Source organism: Myodes glareolus, chromosome 16, assembly GCF_982192425.1.
Source record: "Myodes glareolus chromosome 16, mMyoGla1.1, whole genome shotgun sequence".
Taxonomy (NCBI): Eukaryota; Metazoa; Chordata; class Mammalia; order Rodentia; family Cricetidae; genus Myodes; species Myodes glareolus.
Genome location: NC_142041.1, coordinates 39,629,341 through 39,655,952, shown reverse-complemented (window position 1 = coordinate 39,655,952; position 26,612 = coordinate 39,629,341). Strand labels below are relative to the sequence as shown.

Genomic DNA, 26,612 nt, shown 5'->3' with positions numbered 1-26,612 from the left:
ACAAAATAGACAAATCTTTATCCAAACTAACCAAAAGACAGAGAAAGAATATCCAAATTAACACATGATGTTTTATATACTACATGTCCTTCAGTGGTTATGAAGTATGATTTACTTTAGTAGTTCAATCTAGTTTTCCCAGGTAGGAAAAGCTTACTTTCCAAAGAAACTTCTATTTTATATTTTTCTTTTTTAGGACAGAAAAGGCAAATGACCTCACAAGTGACCAAAGAGATCAGAAGATACACACACACACACACACACACACACACACACACACACACACACACACACGTGACCTCAGACTACTATCTGAAACAGTAAATACCAAGAACTAATTAAAAAAAAATTGACAATTGAATTGAGAGTTAGACTGAATAAAGAGCTCTGTCCCACACCACATTACCACCACTGAGGTAAATTCAACCCGAAGTCATTGAAGTATTTCAGTATATATTTTATTTTTACAATAATGAATCTGATATGTTCTAATTGACCTTGGTTTCTCATATGTCATCCATACATTATTCATTCCATTCACTTAAAGCATCATCTTCACGTCCAGGCATATCTGTTGGTGTATGGTCAAGAGAAGTTGAATCTTTGTACTTCATAGAACTCAGCTCAGAGTGTATCTCAGTAGCTGAGGCTTTCGCCCCCCAGAAGGATTTCACTGATGCCCTGGTAGAAAAAGCAAAAACAAAAACAAAAGCCACAATAAAAACCCACAAAAACAAAAGTAAATGAGGTTCATGTTTACATCTCCTTTATATAGAAGGGTCTTTTATTCACAGTTCAGCACTTCTTGAACCAGTCCATTGGCACTGTGATTGACTTCTCAGATTTGTGGGCTGTAATGCACACACAGACTTTCTCTTGTCTGTTTATGTGAATTGGGAAGCTACAACAGCCAAGTTTTAAAACAGTGAGAGCTATGGTTAAACGACAAAGGTATTCATTTTTTTCCTTTTAAACAATTTCCTTGTAAAATTATAAAATAACACATCTGAAAGCTCTCCCATGGCTATAAAGTCATGATGTTTTTAAAAGCATCCATATACAAGCTGGGGTAGCATGAAAGAAGATGGCATCAAGATACATAGAGGAGACACCGTGGGGCAGTGATCTGGGCTTCACTCCAAATGGGTGGGGGCTGAGCAAGTTGTCAATCAAAAGTGACAGTGCATCCCAGCCATTCACCTACCAATTTATGATGATGAAGATCAATACAAAGATCACAAATATGCAGATAATGACTCCTATGGTCAGTACGAAAACTAGGACTGCATCAGTGTCTGGCCTGATTGTCCTCCTCATCTGTAGTTCTGGAAGTAGAGAGACACATATGAGTGCTGCTAGAAATCAACAGGAAATGGCTATCTGAATGGACCACTCCTGTAAACGCTATTTTGTGGATCTATGTTTCACTTCTCTGAGGTAAATAAAAGAGCAATCGCTGACAATCAGGTAAGGGTATATTTAGTTTCCTATCAAACTTAGAACTTTCTCAAACTGACTATTGTGGCAAGGTTTGTTGGATTTCTGCCTATTTATTTTTCAAGTGACTTATTCTGGGAAGCTGAAGTTTTTTTACTTTGACACAGTGTGATTTACTCAATGTTACTTTTTATGGTGACTGTTTTGAGTCACAGCTAAGAAACCTTGCCTATTACTGAATCACGAGGAGCTTCTCCCAGTTCCTCCTTCACAGACTTCAGTTTTGTGCCTAGGATTATGATAGAGCTCTGGTTTTTAACTCTGAGACTGGGGTTGACACTCATTGTTCTCCATAAAATACCCACACACTGCTCCTAGGTCAGGAGCTTCCTTTCTGCAGATAAGGCTGTTGAGAAGGCAGCACTGGTCTACAGGCTGTTTGATGGCATCACTACACTATAAACTGGCGAAGAGACAGCTTATATCTGTCTTGTATATTTTGTGGATGTGATAGCTTTTCTATAGGTTCTTTTAATCCCCAAATTCTAAAATTGCACAAAAATAATTCATACAGAAAAGGATATTTGACTAAATCCTATATTATGCCGGTAAGTAAAACAGGGACCAGAGAGGCTTAGTTATTTGTATAAACCATGAGCTGTTTTAACATTTTAGTTTTAGTATGTACCACTCTGTGAGAAGTGGTCTCCTACATAACAGTCGTCTGGATTTCTTCTTATCCTCTTAATGTCATGGATTATAACCAGCTTTTCTCAGTAGTCAAATAGTATGAATACAATTTGGTGATCTCCCTTTAAACAATCCTAAGCACGATTGCAAAGGTGCATTTATATTTTTATTCCAATATTATCAGATTAACAAAAAATGATTTCAGGTTTGTAAAAAGTTGGAGATTTTTTAAACAGAGAGACAATGTTTAGGGCCAGGTTTGGAAGAGAAATGCAAAATGAGTTTGTTTAATTCACTAGCACCCAACATCAGTCAAAAGAGGATGGATAATAAAAGGGGATTTTCGCTCCTGAGAAGAGCGGTCATCTTGCAAGGACCATGTGGATTGCATGTACATCTAATTTTCTTCAGAAGACTGAATTTCATCTTAAGGTTTTCTAAGAAAAATTTTAATGAAATTAAAATTAATGAAAAATGAGTTAAATTTCAATACTTAATGTTTTAGGTAAACATAGCTTATGTAATTTAGTTTCTTATCACTACCAAATAAAGTACCATAAACTGGGCGACTTGGCAACAGCAGAAATTAGCTTCATATTCTGGAAGCCATAAATAATGTGTTTGTGTGTGTGTGTGTGTGTGTGTGTGTGTGTGTGTGTGTGTGTGTGAGAGAGAGAGAGAGAGAGAGAGAGAGAGAGAGAGAGAGAGAGACTGGTAGGGCTCAATGAGTATCTTGAAAGCTGGGGGGGAGGCTACTGTGCTACCTTCTCAGCTTCGGTGGCCTCAGCCTGGATCTGCTTCCATGTACCTCTTTCTCATTCCTGTTCCTCCTTCTTCCTTTATTCTGTCATCCCTCCTCTTAATTCTCCCTCTTTTTCTTTTTCCCTTCCTCCTTCTCTATCCAGAGTTCTCTTTATTTGGGCACCAGCCACAATCTCATCTTAACTGATGGCATCTTCAATGATCCCTTTTCAAGTATATCTACAATCTAAGTACTGAGAACTTAGAATATACATTATCTTTTAGGGACATACAATTAAATCCCAAAGCAATGCCATATATAAAGACAATAACTGTGAGTGAAAATTATATAAAAAGGAGGAAGAAAAATGGGAATGGGAATTTTTCCTCTCTCCATGTAGCTCCAGATGTCCTGAAACTTACTATGGAGATCGTGCTGACCGGGGACTCACAGAGATTTGCTTGTCTCTGTGCTGGCATGCATTACTACATCTGGAAGAATTTTCTATTAGCTACATTTATCCTAAAAACATTTCTATTGCATATTTGATTCATTTCAGCATGGTAGAGTATGGCTATTTGTAAGAAAAACATTTGTTCAATGGCTGAACAAGTGAAAAGGTCTGTTGCATTGGTGAGCACCTTGTCATTTTTCAGAGAAACTAATAGGTACTGAAATATTTTGAAGGTATTTTGTTGTTTAAGTGTGCATGCACTAACTGGCAGAGCTACCTCACCATCCCTGGGCTGCTACAAAACAAAAGTCAACATTGCCTCAATCAAGAACAAGGATTTGGGGTCTCTGTTCTAACCCTAAGCTTACACATTAGCGAATAAATGTTCCTTTCTAATTATGAAAAGTGCTAACTTCTAAAAGGTACCTATTAAGGGCCAGGCAGTGAGAACCAAGTCTACAAATGGCCAGACACATACAGCATCATAAACTACGGCAGGCTGAGAATGTTTATAAAGCCTGATGGTCCTCCAGTTGTACAGTCTTCTTGTGCTTTTCTTAATAGTTACTCGTTACTGAAATTATCTCTTCAATGATATCTCAACACAGTGGTTATTAAGTTTTACCTAAAGCTATTCTGCAAATTGCAATCTAAAACACACCAAGAAAGTTTAACTAGCAAACATTTATTTTTAAAACCTCTACAAAATCCTTTGCAGCTTATTTTCTTTTCAATAAAGGACAATGTATGGCATAGTACTCCAGACTAAAACAAAAGCTTTTCAGACTGAAAAACAGCTCCAAACAGAGCACAGGCCTCTAAAGTTACCTACTACTTCTAGAAGGTTTATAAAGACAGCTCTCTGAAAATACAAGTTCTAGGATCTTTAATGATTTGATAGCTAATTTGGTTGTCAACTGACTACATCTGGAATCAACCAAAACCCAAGGAGATGGGCACACTTGTGAGGGATTTTCCCTGGTTTGATCACTTGGGGCAGAGAGACTCATCGTAAATCTGGGCCCCACCTTCTAGCAGCAGCTCACACAAAATGACAAAGAAGGAAGCATCTGCTTTCGCTGGCCTGTCCTCACTCTTGCTGGCAAGTTCATCAGTCCTGCTAACATATGTCTTTGCTGGGAGTAGGATCTACTTCTCTGAGACTCTAATTTAGTTGGAAGATTAGCTGAGGCATCCAGACTCACGGGCTGAACAACTACTAGACTCTTGACCTCCCATAAAGAGACAGCCATTGTTGGACTACCTGAGCCACAGCCTGGAAACCTCTACTAAATCCCCTCCTTAATATTCATTCAGTCAGTTCTTCTAGAGAATCCTAACACAAGTGAGTTCTCAAAAGAGCCTGTGACCAGATACTCCTACCAACAAAGACAACAACAACATTAAATAAAGTTAAGAGCAACTAAACCTAAGAAAATAGTTACCCAAACATAGAGGATGCCACAGGTCAAACCGAATGAACATGGATATATACTCTATTTCTCAGAAGAAGCTAATTCTAATATGCAAAGTCATGTTCAAGACTAGATTAAGAACTTTAATACTGAATCATCAAAAATATAATCCAAAGCCAGGCATGATAGCACATACCTTTAATTCCAGCACTCTGAAAGCAGAGGCAGGTAGATGAATTCTAGGCCTGCTTTGTCTATATTATGAGTTCCAGGACTGCCAGGGCTACCTAGAAAAACCCAATCTCAACACACACACACACACACACACACACACACACACACACACACTTCAAATAGATAACTTCTAAAGAGAAATGCTCTGATTTCACAAGTTTTTTAATTATATTTTTCCTGTAATCATGCATGAGAGTCCATTTGTTTGTTTTTAAGGTCAATTCTTTTCGTTTAAAAATTCACTTAATTATGTATATGAGCATTTTGCTTGGATGTATGTTAGCACACCAGACGAGGGTATCACATTCCATTAAAGACTCTTGTGAACCACCATCTGAGTATAGGGGATTGTACTTAGGACATCTGGAAGAGCTGCCAGTGCCCAGAACTGGGTTTAAAAGGAACAGCTTTGTCTGATTCATGTATCAGTTTCATACAGCTCTACTCAATCAGAAGCTCTGGGGTACAGCTGGTAGAAATCTGTATTTTCATAAGCCCATCAGGCATTTTCTGAAAGTAAGTTTGAGATATAAGCAAGCCAAAACACTGCCAGATACTTACCACTTGTTGTATATACTGTGAACCTGATAGTGGCTACTATTTCATTATTGTCTAGGGTGTCACACTGGAAAGCCAGGGGATGAAGATCTCTTTGTATTTCAAGGACTGCTGAATCATTCGCAAGTATAACAGGTTGCTATTAAAATCAAAACAAACAGAAACAAAATGTATGAATAGTCTTGGCCGGGTTCACTGATTACAAATGGAGACAGTGCAAGGCAAGCAGGACTCACTGGGTCACTGGGAAACAATTAGCTGACAGCACAAGCAAACAGTCCTCAAGAAAAATTGCTCACTCCCTTCACCTAGCATGTAATGAACTGTACATATATGATTTCGAATCAGAAATCTAACTTCAAGTCTCAATCCTGTTGATTATGGACAGTACTTCTTGTGATGTTTAGTTTTGTCAGTTTGACACAAGTTAGGGTCACCTGGCCAAAGGGAACCTCAGTAGAGAAAATGCCTCTACCTAACTGGCCTGTTGGCAAGTCTGGGGAACATTTCGTTGATTAATGATTGATGTGGGAGGGTCCAGACCACTGTGGGTGATGTCACCCTTGAACAGGAGGTAGTCTTGGGTTGCATAAAAATGTAATGTAAGCTGAGCAACGTATGGAAAGCAAGTGTCCGTGGTTCTGCTGCAGGTTCCTGCGTTGATTTCCCTCAGTAATGAACTGTCACTTCGAATTGAGCTTCAAAAAACTCTTTCCTTCCAGTTTGATTTCTGTTAGTGTTATCTTACAGCAACAGAAAAGCAAACTAAGACTCTTTATTTTTTATTTATGTTTTTGTTTATTTGCTTTTTAAATTTTTTTTATTTTTTATTTTTTATTTTTTTGAGACAGGGTTTCTCTGTAGCTTTGGAGCCTGTCCTGGAACTAGCTCTTGTAGACAAAGCTGGCCTCGAATTCACAGAGATCCACCCTGCCTCTGCCTTCCAAGTGCTGGGATTAAAGGCGTGCACCATCATTGCCTGGCTTCTGAGACACTTTCTATACCTAAATTACTTATCTGTAAAATGACACACTTATTTATTTTTTTTTTAAAAAAAGTTTATAGGGTTGTTTTATGTCTTTTAAATGAATTCTTATCATTCAGTTGTTATCTGGCATTTATAGTACCTTTAATTAATGTTAACTATTATTTACCATGCCATATACAATAGAAATAATCTTGGTTCCAAAACAGAATATATCATAAAATGTGTAAATTTAAGTTATGATTATAGATGACCCTAAGATATATGTTTTTCATCTGTCAAAAAATGAATTCAAATAATAAAGTTATATGATTTTTAACTCAATTTCTTTAAATTGCTTTCTTAAAATATCAGAACTAGGTACCAAATGTTATCAGCCAGTAAAAAACACTAGATTATACACAGTTTCTACTTACTTGATCTGACTTTAGAAGTTTCCACAAATATTTGAAACGATTTTCAGGAGATATATGAACACATGACAGTCTAACACTGTCAAGGCTTTCAGAAATTGGTTTTCCCCCTGAAAAAGAAGAAAAAATAAATATATAAGTACCATTGGGAAGCAAATTGCTTTATCTGTCCATACACCTTTTTTAACAACAATTTTAATTACATCATCAATCATTTAATTATATCATCAAACAAGAAACAACCCTACCAAGACACTGCACATATATTATACACATACATCCACATCAACATATATTGTACATAATATGAGGGTTAGAATGGATATGAAAAGCCAAATTTCTCCAGTTGAGTAAACAGTTCAAAAGTCATGAAATCTGAAGATTCCTGAAAAGACAGCATAAGGCAGGTTGGAATCCAGGTCTCAAATCCTATCTCCCCACAGTGGTAAAGAACACTACTGTATTGTTTTGGGACCCCTTCTTACATGCCACACTGTTGTAAAAAGCAACCCTCAGAAGTCAAATGCTGAGGACACTGAATCTTGTAATTTGGAGTCCAATTATAGAGAAGTCACAAAAAGAAGCAGGTGAGGAGACACCATGACTTTTTATGTACATGCAGAAAATGTGTGGAAGAGGAAAAGACATTCAACTTAGTGATATGCTACTTTGAACCTGGTGATCTGCCCATGGCTTCTAATTTAGGGTTATGAAACCTCATTTAGAGAAGCTGAAATGTCAGAAAAGCATAATTTGATACGAAGAGCTCCAAGTTCCAAATGTAAGGTTTACCAATCTATACATAAAATGTCATGACCGTAGCATCAGACATGTTCCACTCCAGAGCAGGCTTGAATACAGACCCCAGGCAGTGAAACTCCAGCATATCGGCACAAACTACACACACGTGAAATGGATATCAAAAGCAGGGCTACTTAGAACTCTGTCTAGAGAAAGGGTATTTAATTTTTTATTGTTTCTTTTTATCAGTTGATTGTCTCCTTGGACTCAGAAGTAGGTTGAGGTTAAAAGGTTAAAGATATTTCCCCAGCATAAACCCTCCTTCAGCAAATATGGACTCAACTCACAGCCACAATCAACAGGTCCACGGCATTCTTCCACACGAACAATACACTTGGATTCACCTCCAGGGCATCCATTGGTTAAAATAACTTCTCTGATTCCAACACCTTTATTTTTTAAAAAAAATGAGCAAATGTTTAAATAAAAATAACCACAAAGGGTTGTTCTTCCCATTCCAGTCTGTATTTTCTTTAGTTTTGTTTTGAGAATGTTCTCTTAATTATGAAAATTCAATTCCCAAGTTCAGTATGAGAACGTGTAGAGCGTTTGTAGACGCCTCACTCCAGTTATTTCTTAAAACAGTATTTCCCCAAGAAAGTTTTCTCAGATACTGATTCCCATCATAAAAAGGGTTCTATGTTCACATGCATATTTTAAAATGCTACAATAAGGTCCTCTTGATTATAGATTTTTTCAAAGTTTTAATATGCTAATAAATACACTGCCCTGCATAATTTTTCATTGACTAAAACATAAAATTTTTACATATCAGTACTTTTTAAATCAGTACTCATTTATAATTATGCATGTTTTAAATTGAATTTTTTCTTCGAAGAATACATAAATTATTCTTCCTACAGCCTATAAAATCTGATTTGATATACTATATAAGACTACACAAATTTGTGATCAGGGAACTTTTCAGGATTGGGGTTGGTGTTTCTGGAAGAAATTCCAAAATCATATTTTATCATATAATGTTTTTTAATAATTTTTAATAATGCTGTATTGATAAAGTCTCTGTATTAACTATAGATGGGATAAACTATTAACTCCACCTCTATTTCCAGGAAGATACTCTTTCTGAAACTGTCAGACATTTTGCAGCAAGAAATCAAATCGTTATTAGCTGATCCTAGAGTGTCGCTGGTTTTTAATCCTGGCCTGTAATGAGCTGTGTAAAGGCCTAGGCAGAGTCTATCTTCATCTTCCCAGCTGGGTTCCCCTCTTTAGCCCCTAACAAGGTGTTAATCATGAGCTCATCCCAAGGAAAGGAAAGGCTGAAGATGACAGGAGGCTTAGGAATATAAGAGTGCATGCAAGTCGCCTGGAGATATTTTTAAATGCAAATTCCGACTCAGGCTTGGAAAAGTCTGCAATCCTCTATTTCTAACAAATTCTTGGGAAATACTGCACTTTTGAGGGCTAAGAAAGTGGACCCCCACAAGATCAGGAGAAGGAAGGTTGGAAAATTACTGGAGTTGTTATAAAAATAAATCTACCGGGGAAAATTCAACAGCAACAACAAAAGACAAATGACAACTGGACCCTCTCAGGCTGTTTCATAATGATGCCTGTCATTTTGGCTGTCACTACAAAGATAAGGCCAGACTCCATTTTAAACTAATTAGGAAAAAGTGCCTGTCAGGAGCTGGGAGGATGAGTGTGTGAAGTACTCTCTACTGGGTATGGGAATTATTTTGGAGTACTGACAATGTTCTACAGATAACACTGATGCAGTGTTTGGACACTGAGTTGTATCCTTGAAAGTGGTTATCTAAGAATGTTTCAGCACCCACATAAAAAACCGCCAGTTCTGGTAATTTACAAAACTTTGACCTAAAGAGAAGTCTCTGTAGATGTGTACAGACTATAATCTCCTCACTGTCATGTTCCCAAGTTAGAATAAACAATTTAATTTATTAATTATCTGTTGTCTTCTCATGATGCAGATTCCCAGAAATGGTTGAAGAAACTAAGGGACTTCCAGCACTAGCAAGATCAGCGTCCTTGTGAATTGATCAGAACTTCAAATTCTTAGGCCTACCCATAGTCCTGGGTTGTCAGAAACTCTGGGTTAGTCCAGTAATTTTAACATACTTAGGGTAGCTGTTTAAGAACCAGTGGTCTACATAGCACAGGTAGCCTGAGTCCTAATCCTAGGACAAACTAGAGAAATGGAGTACTTATAATAGTCTATTGCAAATAAGCTTATTTCTTGGCAGGATTTGCCAAAGGAGTGTGGGAAGGCATCTGTCAGATACACTGAAGATCTCTCATCTTTGAACATCTGTGAGGCAAAATTTTAGTTTAGTGAAAATAGTTTATATGCAAAAATTCCCCTCCTGAAAATATACCTTTGGAAGCATTTGCCTAGTACTTTGTGTATCTTATAGTAAACGGCATAGAAAGCGATGAGACATGAAGAAAGGGTAAGCAGTACAGAAATCACAAATAACTGGCATTTCATCTTGGTAGAAACCACGACAGGCTATTCCTCTGGTCTCTGCTACTTACCGCAGGTCACTGTGCACATCCCAAATTCCACTTCTTTGACTACTGTTTTGTTCTGAACTAAACATAAAGTTAAAAAAGATTATTTAACTATACGATCATTTTTAAAAGTGAACAACATCTTACTTGAGAGGTGTAGGGTACAGGTAATTGTCATATGGGCAATAGAGGATTTTTTTTTAATGTTCTGTTAAAACCAGGAAAGCAAAGCTGCTCCTCACATAAACACAGTTATCACCATTCTAAACCACGGAAAGACTACCCCCTTGAAGAACATTCAACAAGTTAGAAATAACTTAAATTTTGCTTTTGAATCTCATATAGGACACAGAGATTTTCTTTTTTACTAACAGATACACAGTGAATTAAAATATAACTGGAAAAGTATAATAAAATATACACACAACAGTCTCTGAACTTTGAGAACCATTTTAAAATATTCTCTATTTTCTATAAGGAATGAAAAAGAAATAAACTAATACAAAGCAATTTACATTTCCAAATAAATCTTCATACCAAGTGTGCATCAAAATTATAAAAGTTACAAATAGATTTCATGCATTCACTTTGCAGGTTTAGATGGCAGATGTCGATGTTTCTAAGAATCCATTCCAATGCTTTATTCAGCAGGATAATCTATAATACATACAATTATTATGCAATTACTTGAATATCTAATTATCTGAGAAGTTTAGTAGTCTTGGTTCTCAATCACACTTTCTTGTGACTTTCCTTTTGCGATCTGGGAGTTTGGTTTCAGGGACTGGTTTATACAGCACAGACTGCCCTTTACCACAACGGTCTTCTTGTCTTGGCTTCTCTATGATGACAGGTATGAATTACCATGCTAGGAGATTTCCCTTTTTTCCTAATCATTCTGAAGTTTAACCTGAGTTCTTATAGCTCTAACATATAAACAACTCTCCAAAAAGTCTTCAAATCTCAACAGAAAAAATACACAATGGGCTGTTGAAGGAGAATGTTAAGACACTGGATCTCTGAGCAACAAATCACGCAGAAATCACCTCCAACTTGAAGTCCAAAATACTGCTTCTGCCACTAATTTGCTGTTTGAATTTGAAGCAACTCAATTCTGTCAGACCTAATTAACCCTTTGTAAAAAATGCAAAGCCTATCTGACTTGATAATTAAAATAGAATGAAACACTGTGTGGAAATATTCTACAAAGTGCTTAGGACTGTGGACCCACTGAAGACACAATAGTTAACTCAATTCAACCTCATTTTGTAGTTATCAATTTCAAGTTCTAATTTTTCCCATTTTCAATATTGTGAAACATTAACAGTTTCAGAAACACTTTGTTCTCTATTTGAAAGCACCAAATACAGAACTGTTAATACAGAGAAAGCAAAGGAGACATATAATTAAATCAACATCGACTTTGTTAAATGATTTCAGCTAACACAATGATCAATTTGAATTGACGTTTTAATACTTGGAATGCCTGAACACTTTCAGTTGGCATATTATGAGACATAAGTTAAGAACTGGTTCCTGAGCATAAAAGCAAGTACAAGAGAATGACGACTGGACCACTTAGCACCATCGGTCACTAGCTCTGCTACTCTGGGAAGAGAAGTAACTCCTTCTTGAGTTTCCTGAGGGGGAAAAGGAGGACACGGAGATGGAACAACTTCCAAAGATTCTTTCAACTTTAGTATTTGTGATGTATCAAGTGTTCACTGGGCCATTTAGTCACTTTATAAAACTGGAAATCCTACAATGCCAAGAAAATGACGCCTATCTGGACTTCCATGTGGTATCTGTCAAAGTTTCCTGTTACATAACAATGTGTCACACGAAAAGTGTGAATATCAGTGCATCAGTAAGTCCACAGATGCTGATTAATGGTTGGTGTCAACGTAGCAGGAAGAATGTGTTAGTGGTTGGTGTCTTCCCCAGAATTGTAGTAATAACCTGTAAGAGGAACCTTGGTAACATGCAGACTGAATCTGGGGTCCTGAAAATACATGTGATGTTAAGTTTCGACCTAAAGTGGTGGGTGGAATAACCTCCAACTCTCACAAAATGAAACCTCAGATGAAATTAAAGTGCTATAGGCTGAAATCTCCACTCTCCAGAAATACTGTGTGGCATGTCACAAGAGAGGAATAAGTAAAAAGCCGCTAATGAGCTCAACAGTGAGTTCAAAAGCCGGCAAGAATGTAGAAGGGATACTAAAGCCTCCCCGAGTGTCTCTCCCAGCCTGCCGGCAACCATCCTGCTGCACAGTGACACATGTCATCAGGGTGCAACCAGGACCTTAGAAGTTTCTCTGGGGAGAAACGTCTGTAGAGTTGATGCTTCAGGCCTCGTATTCTGTCTTAGATTGAAAGACATAGTTTTTACTTTATTTTTATTGCGTTACTACTAGGTATTAACCTAGGGTCTCAAATATGCTAAATGAGTGTTCCACCCTGAGCTTTGGTTTTTCAAGACAAGGTTTCTTTGTGTAACAGTCCTGACATCCTGGAACTTGCTTTGTAGTTTTGTAGACCAGGCTGGCCTTGAACTCACAGAGACTCACCTGCTTCTGCCTCCTGAGTGCTGGCATTAAAGGCACAGGCCACCACTGCCCCAGCTGAGACAGGTTTCTTGAAGTCACCCAGTGAGGAAAGGGGCTTGAATTCACTTTGTATACCAAGTTGGCCTTGACTTTACGACATTCCTGCCTCAGCCTCTAAAGTAGCTGGGATATATATAGTATTATGCCACCAGGATCAACCCCAGTTGTAGTTTAATAGAGTAAAACTGATTGTATAACACAATATGTATGTCTACTTACCCTTTAATCAGCCAAAGATCATACTGATATAGAACGTTTATATTTTAAAAGATAGATAAGGTACAGAAAAAAGGAGGTAAATTAATCTAACACACCCTGTTATACGTTTTATCTTAAAATATTATTATTTCATCATTGGTCATCAATATTTCCAACTATATTTTCTTAAAAAAACTAAAATTAAGAAATTGACAACTGATTGGAATTGTCTAGAAAGATGCGCAGTTGTGAAATAAGCCAAAGCTCTGAGGTCACCATCTCTTTCCATCTCTCCAGCTTCTCTCCCTGCTTTGCACTGTCTTTCAGGAACATGGAACAAGCTCCTAGAGGAACCCCCCTTTGTCGTCAGCCTCGGGGAACGGTCAGCAGAGTTCGTCAGTAATGAACAAACTTGGGATTTGACAACCGGGGTTTTGTTTTGTACTGTTTGCTTTTTTGCCTTTTTTTTGTTAATGATGTTCAAGTAAACAAGGCAAACCATTTTACAATTAGTAAACAATGATGAACAGAGACAGACAGCAATGTAAAGGTAAAGGGAAAACAGTTACAAAATCTAAACCTCAGTGACACATGACATCGTGGATGAATAATAGCCTGTATTTTCTTTAACAGGGAATTTCTTAAAGATGAAGACATTTAGTACATCTCCCAAGAGGAAGGGTTTTCTCCTGAAATATTCTGCTACAAAAAAACCTGAATCATCTTGTTTTCCTAAAATTCACAAGGATAGTATTCTTTCCTTTTTCATGTTTGTACATCAAATTAACTTGACAAGATTTGTAAGTGGATACATCATGACAGTAGGTCTCTATGTGGGGACTCAAAGAAAATAGATGATGTTGACATGAATAAAACTCGTTGACTAATCTTCCAATTGTTTACAAATCTAAAACTGTAAATGCTTTGCAATTATGCAGCAAAAATGGCATTCTCTCCAAAGAAATGTGTGCCTTTCATATCCTTCAGACGTATTGTGTTTTCACAACAGTGCAAAAAGAACCACAGCAAATAATGAACTAGATTCCATTAGGGAGGCAGCCATTGAACTAACATGATGGACGCATTCCAGCTTCATATTTAATAGTTGAGAATTTAGGTGCATTCAAGTTCTCTGCCCAGTTTTCGAGTGTATAGCTTCAAAGGTAGGAATCAGGGGGTTACAAGATTGAAATTTCTAGCGAAGCCTCTCACGAAGTGCTTTTGCCAGCCTTTACTTTTGTGAACTGTCTGAAAGCAGACTTAAAAGTAAAAAGCAAGAAAAGAAAAAAATACACTATCTAATAAATGGTGATAACAATTTTACAGATCTTCTAGGCACCAGCGATCATGAAATATACCAAGGTTCTGAAATGTTCATATATCTATCACCTGTGTTTACAGTTCTGGGCTTAGTGCTTTTCCAAGGAAAAGCACTTAGGCATGAAACTGTACATCCAAAATTCCAGAGGACACATGAATTCTCAGAAGTCCACAATGCAGAAAGTGAAGCCCTACAAGAAGAAGTGCACTCCACTTTTGAGTTTGAATACAAGGTATTATAAATCCATCACGAGGGGTTTGCCTCAACATTATTTAGGGCTTTATAGCTAGAATTTTCCCTTTAGCAGTTTAATATTAAAACTATTCACTCAAAGAAAAGAAGCAATGCCTAGGACCTAGTCTCTTCTATAAGTCCTTTCTCACATTTCCAAGGTCAAGGAGCTCTTCAAGATCTCTGCATTGTTGTCAAGGAAGGATCCCCAATAACCTCAGACAGTCAATTTCTTTCTGATGCTGAGAGTCACTGCCTGTCATCAGGAAATAAAAGGATAGCAGTACCCAATGCTATATGTATAGACTGAGAAGACACGAAAACAAAGATATCAAGAAAATGTCTGCTGGGCCATTGGTGGGGTAGGATGTCTGCCAACTTGGACTTGCCACTGACCTCCCAGCATGTGAGTTACTCGTGAATATGTAAACTATTTCTACTGTTTAATGAGCCAGGAGTAGAAGCCACGTTTACAGAACCAAACGCAGCTTTGTTTTATTCTCTCTTGTGTGAACCCATCTTCAGTCAACAATGTCATTATTGGGATCTTTTCATTGTCTCCTGCCTTGGTCCCTTGAAGGACAAATACTACATGGCCTCCTGTCAGGGTGCTGAGGGCCGCACCAAGATTATGGGAGCTTTGGGACAGTTTTGTCAGGATGTTCATTTAGATAAGCCACAACAAAAGGAATCCCGACTTTCCTTGAGTTCCCATCTCAGGAACAGCAAAAGAGGAGGATGTCAAGCATTTCAAGAACAGGAAAGGAAGAGGATGTCAAGCATTTTGGAAATTAAAAACAAATACATCAAAAAAAACCCTACAGTGAGAAGATGGTTACACACCCCACGATTCCCCATGGTGAGGGGGTACCCCATTTCTTACAAATGTGATTCCCTTCTCCAAAGCAACACTTAGAAAGTATTTCCATAGCAATTTCAATATTCGTGCTTATTCTCCTGGAGCCCTTGACATGAGCACCTTGTTTTTTGAAAAAATACATATGGGTAATAAACTCGGGGCTGATGTGTACGCCAGAAAACTCAACAGAAGGTGACACTGGCAATTCCTTTCTGAGGAAAGGGTGGGCCTCTGCCCTCTTCAGGGGCCTCCCGTGCCTAAGGAGCCACTGCCCTCACCCTCTTCCTCGGGCTCGGCCGGGGTCTCATTCTCGGGCACATCAGAGTCGTTCTCGGCCTCCTCGTCCACTTCGGTCTCGCTCTCGACCTCGTGGACCACGTCGGATTCCCGGGTCACGGTGACATTCGCTGCCTGCGACGCCTGCAGACCCAGCAGCAGCAGCCAGCCGAGGGCCAGCAGCAGCTCGGCGGGCCAGTCCGCGCCCCCGGCGCGCATGCTTCTCGGCCTCTCGGCCGCCCAACGCACAGTCGCAGCCCAGGCTCTGGAGGAGAGGCGCTTCGAACAGCGGCCTCGAGCGCCGCGCCGCCAAGCCGAGCCTGCCTGGCGACCATTGAGGCGTCATCGCGCGTCACCCCGTTCGAGACCCCGGAAGGCAGGCGAGGGCCGAGCCAGGAACGCGCGGGGGGGGGGGGAGGGGGGGTGAAGGGCGGGGGAAGGGTGCGCAGAAGGGGTCCGGAGTCCATGGGGGAGGGGAAGAGCAGGGCGGGGCTTCCGGCGCCACTTCCGGCCCGCCCTTTCTCCCTGAGCAAGCCGGTGTGGAAGGCCCTCCTTGTGCTGTGTGCTGCAGCCACCTGTTCTTGATGTCAGCTGCTTGCGTTGCCTTATTAATCTAGTCGCCCACCAAAGACCTTGGCCATCCTGCTTTCAAGACACTATGTTTTTCTTATTTCCTAAACTTAGGTGTTCCGAACTAGACTCCGACGCACCCTTCATGCGACTTGGTTTCAAAATTCCCCGTCCTTGACATCCAACTCATTGCAGTAGTTTTAAGTATGAGGCGTCAGGGATCCACAGCAACAAGTGGGACTGATTTGCAAAGCATGCAGGGAAGCACTTGCTGAGAATTGCCGGAATGCCGCTTCATCGTTTCCCTTTTTACATTGTGCGGAATTGTCAGCTCCATGTGAGGCTTATAAGCGCTAGACTGGCAGAGGGAAGGGAAACAGGTGAAATTGTAAACTTCTAGACCCATTGTAGTTCTCGGCAGCTATTTGGAATGTGGGATACGGCTTTCATGGAGATTTTGGAGACCTGTAGTCAATATCCCCCAGGTTTGATTTGGAAAACATCTTCAGATGGCTGCAGAAGCTGTCAATGATCAGGCCCTGTGGAGGGTACTCTAACAAATGCTCCATAGATACCTATAACGATTTAAACTAAGAATCTGTCCTGTTAGTTACGATTATTTTTGTATTCTTAAGGTTAGGTCAGGCTGGAAGTCATAACTGATAGCTTACTATTTCTACTTGAATCAATAGATCTTAGAGCTTCTGATTTCCCACTACCTAATTCAGTATCGACATGCACTTTTATGTCCCAGGAATGAAGAGAGAAGTTGCACTCCTTCTATTGGTGATGTTTTCTCTGGTCTTTATAGTTCTTCTCTGGCAATAGGAACATAGGGATTTTGAGTCAGAAAGAAACTTAGAAATCATCATATTTTGAGTCCCTTGTTATTAGGCCAGGAGATTAACAATTGGACAGATTAAGTGACAAGCTCAAGACCACCTGGAGAAACTGGGTCCCACAAGCAGAGCTCTGAGCTGTGCAGTGATTCCTATAATTCCAAGTTCACAGTGAAGACGTACAAAGTGCGGGACTAGAAATGGAGAGTTCAATGACTGTCTTAGCTAGGGCTGGTGTGTGTCTTAGTTAGGGCTCTATTGCTGTGGAGAGACACCATGACCACAGCAGCTCCTCTAAAGGAAACATTTAATTGGGGCTGGCTTACAGTTCAGAGGCTAAGTCCATTATTGTCATGGCGGGAAGCATGTTGGCATCCAGGTGCTGGAGAAGCCAAGAGTTCTATATCTGGATCTGTAGGAAACAGGAAGAGACAGTGAGCCACCAGGCATGGCGTGAGCTTCTGAAACCTCAAAACCTACCCACTAGCTACACCTACTTCAACAAGACCATACCTCCTAATTCCCTGTGGACCTATGCAGGCCGTTTTGTTTTGTTTTTCCAAACCACCACAGGATGTTTTTAAATTTGGTTCCAAATTTGATTTTATCTAGTAAGTGCCATGTGAGAGCTTGTCATTACTGTGGTCTTTGAAAAGATACAGATACAGTAATGCTTTGAGATTCACTGTTCAAATTCCTGTGGCACAGGATAAAGAAGACATGCTACCGAGCGCAATGAGGTATGAACTGGCTTCTGGAACGTTGGTAGATCCGGTCTCAGTAGACTAACGGTAAACTGGTAATAGATTCTTTCAGGGCCACATGTTTGTGACAAAAAGAACAAATTTTTATCTGATTTTCTTCTCACAAAGGTTTGAAAACCCAAGAGCTTCTAAAATGGCCAATATTAAAATCGACCATTGGCAGGGCATCTGTGGGAGTGCTTTACACAAACTAAACTACCGTAAAATGTTATGGCTCTTGAGAATATTGTGCAGGACATCACACTGAGAAATTTTAAAATGATCTTGAGAAACAGAGACCTCTCTTTCATGGCTAAATGAAATAATCAAATTTTTTCTTTTACTGACGTTGATAAGAAAATAAAAAAAAAATGTGTCTTCAAATAGAACCTTTAAAAAGATCTGTTTGCCCTGTGACAAATTGTTGAGTGTTTCACATCCAGTTTCAGTACCTATTTTCCTCCAGATACTAATCTTTTGAAGCTGAAGTCCCATATACGCTAAATCCAAGGAAATGTTAATAACCTCATAAATAAACAGCTCCAAAGGGAACCCAAATGGATCTTAAAAATGACTCTGAAAGATATTAAAACTGTATCCACAACAGCAACCATATTATGTTACTTGTTTAACAACTTTCACTCCAGTAGAATAAAAGGCATAACTATTCTCAAGAGTAGTGAACTTACACACTCTCACACAAGAAGCATTCTGTTGTATTTGTTTTCTTATTTTTATTTTTATTTTTCCATTCAATTATTTACACTTCCTTCCCTCCTCCCAATCCACTCCCATTCCCCCATACCCCCTCCTCCCTTTTCCACCCTGCTTGAGAGAGGGCAGGGAACCCTGCCCTGTGAGAAGTCCAAGGCCCTCCACCCTACATCCAGGTCTAGGGAGCTGTGCATCCATATAGACTAGAGTCCCAAAAAGCCAGAACATGCCATAAAAACAAGTCCCAGTGCCTTTATCAATGGTTTTTCAGTCAGCCCCCATTGTCAGCCACAATCCGAGAGTCCGATTTGATCACACACTCATTTAGACCCAGTCCAGCTGGATTTGGTGAGCTCTCATTAGAACAGGCACACTGCCTCAGTTGGTGGACCAACCCCTCGCGGTCCTGACTTCCTTGATCGTCTTCTCCCTCCTTCTGCCTTTCAACTGGGCCTTGGAAGCCCAGTCTGTTTCTCTGATGAGGGTCTCTGTCTCTATCTCCATCCGTTGCTGGACCAAGATTCTATGGTGATATTCGAGATAATCATCAGCGTGATAGTTGGGCAAGGCCAGTTCAGGCACCCTCTCCTCTGCTGTCCAAGGACCTAGATGGGGACATCCCCGTGGAAACCTGGGATCCCCTCTAGAGCCAAGCCTCTTGCCAACCCTGAAATGGGCCCCTTAATGTAGATATTTTCTTCCCTGCTCCTATATCCGCCCTTCCTCCATCTCCACTCTCCCACTCCCTCAAGCTGTTGCCAGTCCTTTCCTTCTCCCTTCCCTCTCCCCCTCTCCCCTTTCCCCTAACCTCACCCCCCACCTCACCCCCATGCTCACAACTTTTGCCCTGAAAATTTGTGCAACCACTTTGGAAATCAGTGTTGTGGTTTCTCAGGAAATTCGGAATCAACCTACCTCAGGATCCAACAATACCACTCTTGGGAATATACCCAAGAGATGCCCAATCATACTACAAAAGCATTTGTTCAACTATGTTCATAGCAGCATTATTTGTAATAGCCAGAACCTGGAAACAACCTGAATGCCCCTCAATGGAAGAATGGATAAAGAAAGTGTGGAATATATACACATTAGAGTACTACTCCACGGTAAAAAACAATGACATCTTGAATTTTGCATGCAAATGGATGGAAATAGAAAACACTATTCTAAGTGAGATAACCCAGACACAAAAAGATGAATATGGTATGTACTCACTCATACATAATACTTTATATACATACATACATATATACATACATACTTTAGCCATAAACCAAGGTCATTAAGCCTATAGCTCACAAGCCCAGAGAAGCCAAATAAGAAGGTGAATCCAAAGAAAAACATATATAGATCCTCTTGGAAATTGGAAGCAAACATGTATTTGTTTTCTTGTAGCAATGTCAATTGAACCAGTATTGGGAATGGAAGCGATAGCCTTGAGATTGTTAGACAAGTACTCCACCCTATGTTACGTTCCCAGCCTTGAAACTTATAGACTATCTATGTGAAGCTATGTAGAAGGTAGGTTATTAGCCAGATGGTCCAGAAGAGTTGGCCCTGCTCTGGTTTGTGGACACCAGGTAGCAGCCATTTTAACATTGTCCCCTAACATGTAGTGCTGCCTCTCGTCACACAGTGCACTATGCTTACCTCACCTTCCCCTGCCACAGCTCTGAGAGATAAGGATGAGAACCCCAGTCTCCTCTATCTGCTCTGCTCCATCCATTCTATCTATTGTGGTTAATATTAATCTTTAATGTGTCACTTCCAAGAGCTTTCTGAGATGAAAGCCTGAACTGAAAAATTATCTAGATCAGACTGGTCTATGGACATGTTTGTGGGGGTTGTCATTTTTAAATAAAGTAATACTTCACAAATAACTTTATTTTTTATTAAAAATAGATTCTTTTCATTTAATATATCATGATTATGGTTTCCAGTCTCTCTACCTCTGCCAATAACTCTCTACCTCCCTTCCCATCTCCATTCATCCCTTTACTGTCTCTCGTTAGAAAAGAAACCTGGTGCAAGGGAGTCTCCCTGGGATCTACAAGGATGACCCCAGCTAAGACTCCTAGCAATAGTGGATACTTAGCCTGAACTGGCCATCTCCTGTGACTGGGCAAGACTTCAAGTGGAGGGAGTAGGAAACCAGCCAAGCCACATAACCTTCAACTTACAGTCTGTACTGTCTATGGGATGTGCTGGGTTAAGCGTGGCCTAAAAAATGGGGGAGGGGCAAACCAATGACTAGTCTAGCCTAAAACCCATGCCAGGACAGTAAGTCCATCCCTGGCACTGCCTGGACCACCAGGAATCACAAGCTGGATGACCCAGAGACCTAGGATAAAACAAAACATGACTAGAGGAAGTAAATCAGTATAATGATGCCTAATGATATTCTGCTATACTCATAGATTGGTGGTTAACCCAATAGTCATCAGAGAGGCTTCTGATGAAAACAGATGCAGGCCCACATTCAAACATTAGGCAGAGCAATCCTACAGAAGAAGGGGAGAAAGGATTGTAGGAACCACAGGTTTCAAGAACACCACAAGAAAACTTACAGAATCAATTAACCTAGGCTCATAGGGACTCACATAGACTAAAATAACAACTAGGAAGCCTGCATAGAACTGATCTAGGCACTCTGCAAAGTATGTAGATGAAAGTTTCTGTCCTGCCCAATCCCTCAGTCATTCAGTCCCAAAGAAACACAGAGAGCCTTATATTAATTATAAACCATTTGGCCTATTAGCTCAGGATTATTATTAACTAACTCTTACAACTTAAATTAACCAACTTAATTGTCTATGTGTAGTCACATGGCTTGGTTCATTTGTTCAGTGAGGTGTTCTCATCTTGCTTACTCTACATCTGGCTGGTTATTGCCTTTCCTCTTCCCAGAATTCTCCTAGTCTGGTTTCCCCACCTATACTTCCTACCTGGCTACTGGCCAATCAGAATGTTATTAAACCAATCTGAGTGACAAATCTTTACAGTGTATAAGAGCATTATCCCACAGCATTTTCCCTTTTTTCTTTTCCAAGCAAGAACCTGAATCTAATCTCCTTTGTTTAGCTTTTTTCCTGACCATTATCCATAACAACTTGTAACTAACACACCAAATAAAGACAAACATTCATACTCCATTTTTTGGGGGGATTGTGGGCATAGCTTTCTAGGCTACTTCCCAGATCAGCTGAATCATCAAGCCAACAAATAATGTTTCCCCGTGGTTTCTGCTTCAAGCTCCTGCTTGAGTTCTTGCCCTGAGTTCCCTCAGTGATGAAACTATAACCTGGAAGTATAAGCTAAACAAACCCTTTTCTTCCATAAGATGCTTTCATCCAAGTATTTTATCACAGCAACAGAAGGGAAAAAAAAACAAGACCACTAGTCACCTACCTTGGTTTTACCTTCTTTTCTGAGCTGGCCTTGCTTGAATTTTCTTGACATTCCTGCAGACAGGAAAATTGGTCCTTTAATCTATTGCACTCATCTACTGTAGGTGACTTCATGCTCTATAAAGGAATAAAGCTTGAATTTCCATGCTATAAAAACAAGATGGCCAAGACATAGATAAAAGCTTGCCATAAGAGATAAAAAGAAATGGTAAGAAAAAAATTACAAAGGGAAGAGTAACAAAATAAAAATACTGGAGGTCAGAGCTGGATGGAGAGGAGGGACACAAGGATGTCAGGGACATCATCAAATGTTTTGATTAAACAGGCTAAGACAGAAATGGCATCAGAAGCATCAGAAGTAGGGGAGCCGGAGGGCACTAGCCTGTAATCTTAGATACTTGGGAGGCTAAAGCAGGCAGATCATAGTTTCAAAGCTTTCCTGGGTTCCAAAGCAAGTTCAAGGCTAGCTTGAGTAACTTAGCCTGACCCTGTCTCTAAGTAAAAGGGCTGGGGATATACCTCTTTGGTAGAATGCTGGCACAGTGTGGTTTCTGGGTTCAAACTTAAGACTTAAGCAGAAATGTGCTCTGGACAGTTTGTGATGACAGAGCTGCTAGAACATGGTTCTGCACTTTTAGGTTGAATCCCAGAGCCTCATCAGTCCATATCTCCCCAAAGCTCTCCCTGGGACAGAGAGGTAAGAGTGTCTGACTTCGTTCCTCCATGTGCCCTGTTACATATGCTAGACTGAGCTGAATCAAGTGATGTAAAACTCCTTGTCCTTCATAAGGTTATAAAAATCTGATCTTTCCTTTGTTGGAGTTATTGGTCTGGAAACTCTACAGGGGTTTTCTCAAGGAGGAGAAAGGAAGACTCCTCACTGAAGAGATTCCTCTGTCATCCTCTACCATCTCTCTATCTTTTCTCTCTTCTCTTTCCTCTCCTCTTTCCCTGCTTCCCCTTTCTCTCTCATATTTCCTCCTTCTCTGTCCTCTTTCTCTGTTTCGTTTGGCACCGTTAACCTGTGTGTCCTAGTTTCTGTTGATTGCAGTACACCGGAGGAGTTTCTTGGCAGGAACTATAAAGAGTCCCCTGGAGTTCTTGAATACAGCAGTCACCATATATCCTCATAATGTGTCCCAAGTTTAGTAGCTCTCCTGCTTCCTGACCATGACTTCCTCTCTAAAGGCGACCTTCTGAAGGTGACAGAATTGTCAAGGCTTTAAGTGACGAGTAGTGCACAAAAGATGTTCTCCCTACTTCAATAAGAACTATTGAAAAATCATTGAAAATTAAATAACATTCCAGAGAAATGTGGTCATCTTTTGTGACAGAAATAAGTATGAAATTACAAACAGTTTTGATAAAATGCACACAGTGCTCTCAAGTCCTTCCTTTTCTAGGGCTGTGAAGCGACATCTTCTAAGGCTGAATAAGTGCCCTCCCTGCGGTTATTCAGCCAGTAATATATGCCAGGACTAATACAGAATTCTGCAACTGGTAAAGATCCTTCAGGTTTTATGATCCTAGCTTTCAATTGTTCCCTCTGAGTCCTCAGTAAGAGGGATGCTCTTGTTTACTCGGCTGCTGAGGAAGGAGGACTGCCTGCCGCTCCCTGCCAATTGAACGCCGTTTTCAATCATGCCAACCCCAACTTAACAGCTTCCCTGCTTTCACCCACTCCACAGCCGATGTGCCTCTGACCCTGCTTTTCTAAACATGGACTCCCAGGTGAAAGCCTACCTCGTCTTAATTTCCAGATTCAAAAGTTCCCTTGAAGTCTGCAGTTTCTTTGTAGAGTTCCTTCCAGTTCTTCCCCTGGCACCGCCAATGAACAACCTCCTATGGTTCCAGGTTGTGTATTAACAATACACAGTACACAGAATAGAAAAATCTACCATCTTTTGATATACTCAGAGCCATTTATTGGAGCTGTTAGAGGTTTCCCACATGCATGCAATTAGAGGGACGCATAGAACAGGATTTGGACTTTCTGAGGAAGGGGCCTTCAGAAACAGATGTGAGTAGAAACTTATGAGAGTTACCTTGAAAATACCCTGGCACTTTGAAATTCAATGAAAAATTTTCATCTCTGAATTGCATTTTTAAAAACTGTTAATATTGAGATATAATATCCTAAAATGGACTGAACATATCTGAAGTATATACCTTGAGCAAAGTTTACATCTATGTGCACAACTATGAGAATACTACCAATTGTCCATGTAGGAGCACACTGCTGACCTAGACACTCTCCCTATCTCTTTTTCTTCTCCATATTCTAGGCAGTCATCAATTTGTTCCTTTTATAAGCAGATTAATTTTTGTATTGTTTTAGATTTTATAAAAATGAAATCATGCAATTGTATTCAGGGTATTATTTGAGGTTACGTGTGTAACAGTTTATTCCTTTATACTAGAGACTAGAGAGTACTTGCTTGAGTTAATAATAATACAAAGCATTGCTCCTTTCACCATTAGTGGGAACTGTAGGGATAATTCCAATTTTCTTTTATAAATAAACTTCTTGTGAACATTTCTGCACAGGTTTTTCTATTGAGTATATGCTCTGGGCAAATATCTGAGTATAGAATGATTAAATTATTTATTAGATATATGTATTCCTTTGTGCTGACCAGTTTTATGTCAACTTGATATAAGCTAGAGTCGTTGGGAAACTCAATTGAGAAAATGCCTTCATAAGATCAGGGTATAGGAGCCAGGGAGCCTGCATGTGGTCAACCTAGACCCTCTACATATATGTGACAGTTGTGTAGCTTGTTCTACTTGTGGGACTCCTAGCAATGGGAACAGGGGCTGTCCCTAACACCTTGACTGACTTTTAGGAACCTATTCCTCATACTAGGTTGTCTTGTCCAGTCTTAATACAAGGAGAAGAACTCAGTCTTGAAATGCCATGCTTTGTTGATACCCATGGGAGGTCTGTCTCTTTCTGAACAGAAACTGAGGCGATATGGAATGGGGGAGGGGATGAAGAGAAGGTGGGAGAGGGGATGGAAGTTGAGAAGGGAGGAGAAACTGTGGTCAGGATGTAAAATAAATGAGTAAATTTAATTTTAAAAAGATCAAGCTGTAGGCTAGCATGTAGGGCATTTTTGTTGATTAGTGGTTGATGTTGGAGGGCCAAGCCTATTGTGGATGTGTCCAACCTCAGATGGTGTATCTGGGTTATATAAGAAAGCATGCTGAGCAAGCCATGAGGAGCAAGATAGTAAGCACCGCTCCTCCATGGTCTCTGCATGAGCTTCTGCCTCCAGGTTCTGCTGTGGGAACTTCTTCATCCAATAGCCTTTAAGATACTGCCCCACATTGGGTGCCAGTCTGTTACTGATTATAAAATAGTTCCACACTAGCTCAGAATGGAGTATAATAAAGGTTTCTTTAGTTAGGAGTAGACTCACAGATCAGCAGTCCTCTGCATGAGTGGGGAACAGGAACCAAATCCAGCAGCCAAGGAGCAACACACATTTTTACGTCTGTATATATAGTACATTTGACCATTCCCAAAATAGGCCAGTATCTTAAAGGCTATTGGCTGAAGGAGTTCCCACAGCAAGGTTCCTGCCCAGCTAAAGTTTCTTCCATGATTTCCTTTTTAGTGATTAACAGTGATGTGGAAACATAAGCCAAGTAAATCCTTTCCTCCCCAACTTGCTTTTGGACATGGTGTTTCATTAGTTAGTTAGTAACCCTAACTAAGACCTTTTATTAACAGCTTCCATGCTATTAAATCTCTGTTATCAGTATATGAGAACCATAATCCCTTCCATATATACATTCTAATAGGAAGAATCATTGTGGATTCAGAAGAATTACAGTTTGAATCCTGACGTTTGGCTTCTTTCCATAAGCTTATTGGCCATTTGTGTAGTCACGTGAAGTATCTGTTCGAGTTTGCTGTCTACTTTTTGTCCTTTTCCTGTGCCCTAAGTATGGGGGTTATACTGTAGCTGTATCTGTGGGCAACCCACAGTCAGCTGGCCTCTGCATCCTGACTACTTGTGGCTTTCAGCAGTGGTTGCCGTCTGCTCCACAAAGAAGGTTCTTTGGTGAGGAGTAAGAGCTGTACTTATCTGCAGATATATGGACATGTATGCTGAGATTTAGGCTGCAGTTGAGGAAATTAGAATGCAGCTGGGAATTATAATGGTTTAGGGAAATAGCAGTTATAGATTCTTCTTTAGGTCCATTACCTTACCACTCATGGGTTTCTAGTATCAGAGGGTGAATTACCTTCTATTAAAACAGCCTTAAGTACAATTAGATAGCTGTTGATTACCCTAAGAAATAAGTGTCACGATTGTATCCTTGGGGACATCGTGTCACGCTGCCCATTTTTGTGATCCATAGGTTTTAGAGCTGATAGTACTGTTAATAGTTTTTCTCCCTTGGTAGCTTGTATTGTATTTTTAGTTGCTGTAAGAGCTAGTTCTCAGAAAGGAGCCTTCTAAGGCCATTTCCAGCTAAATTCTTCTAAATCTTTTGTGTGAAGTGTGTAGTGCCTTCAGCCATGAGATTGTAGCTTTAAGTTCCGGAGGAAACCAAGAGCAATGGCAATGGTCTATATCCATCCAGGAGATGCTTAAACTCCCCTGAC

General features: G+C 39.9%; 1 protein-coding gene across 1 annotated transcript; it reads right to left on the bottom strand.

Annotated features, from left to right (window-relative positions):
* Positions 1-436: 436 nt before the first annotated feature.
* On the bottom strand, positions 437-16,022 carry Spaca1 (sperm acrosome associated 1). The gene is made up of 7 exons (XM_048420605.3): positions 15,721-16,022; positions 10,250-10,306; positions 8,017-8,118; positions 6,932-7,038; positions 5,534-5,669; positions 1,205-1,325; positions 437-681 (listed from the first exon to the last, which is right to left on the bottom strand). Exons 1-7 carry the CDS (start codon positions 15,935-15,937, stop codon positions 525-527), a joined length of 897 nt encoding a protein of 298 aa, XP_048276562.1. The 5' UTR covers positions 15,938-16,022; the 3' UTR covers positions 437-524.
* Positions 16,023-26,612: the final 10,590 nt, after the last annotated feature.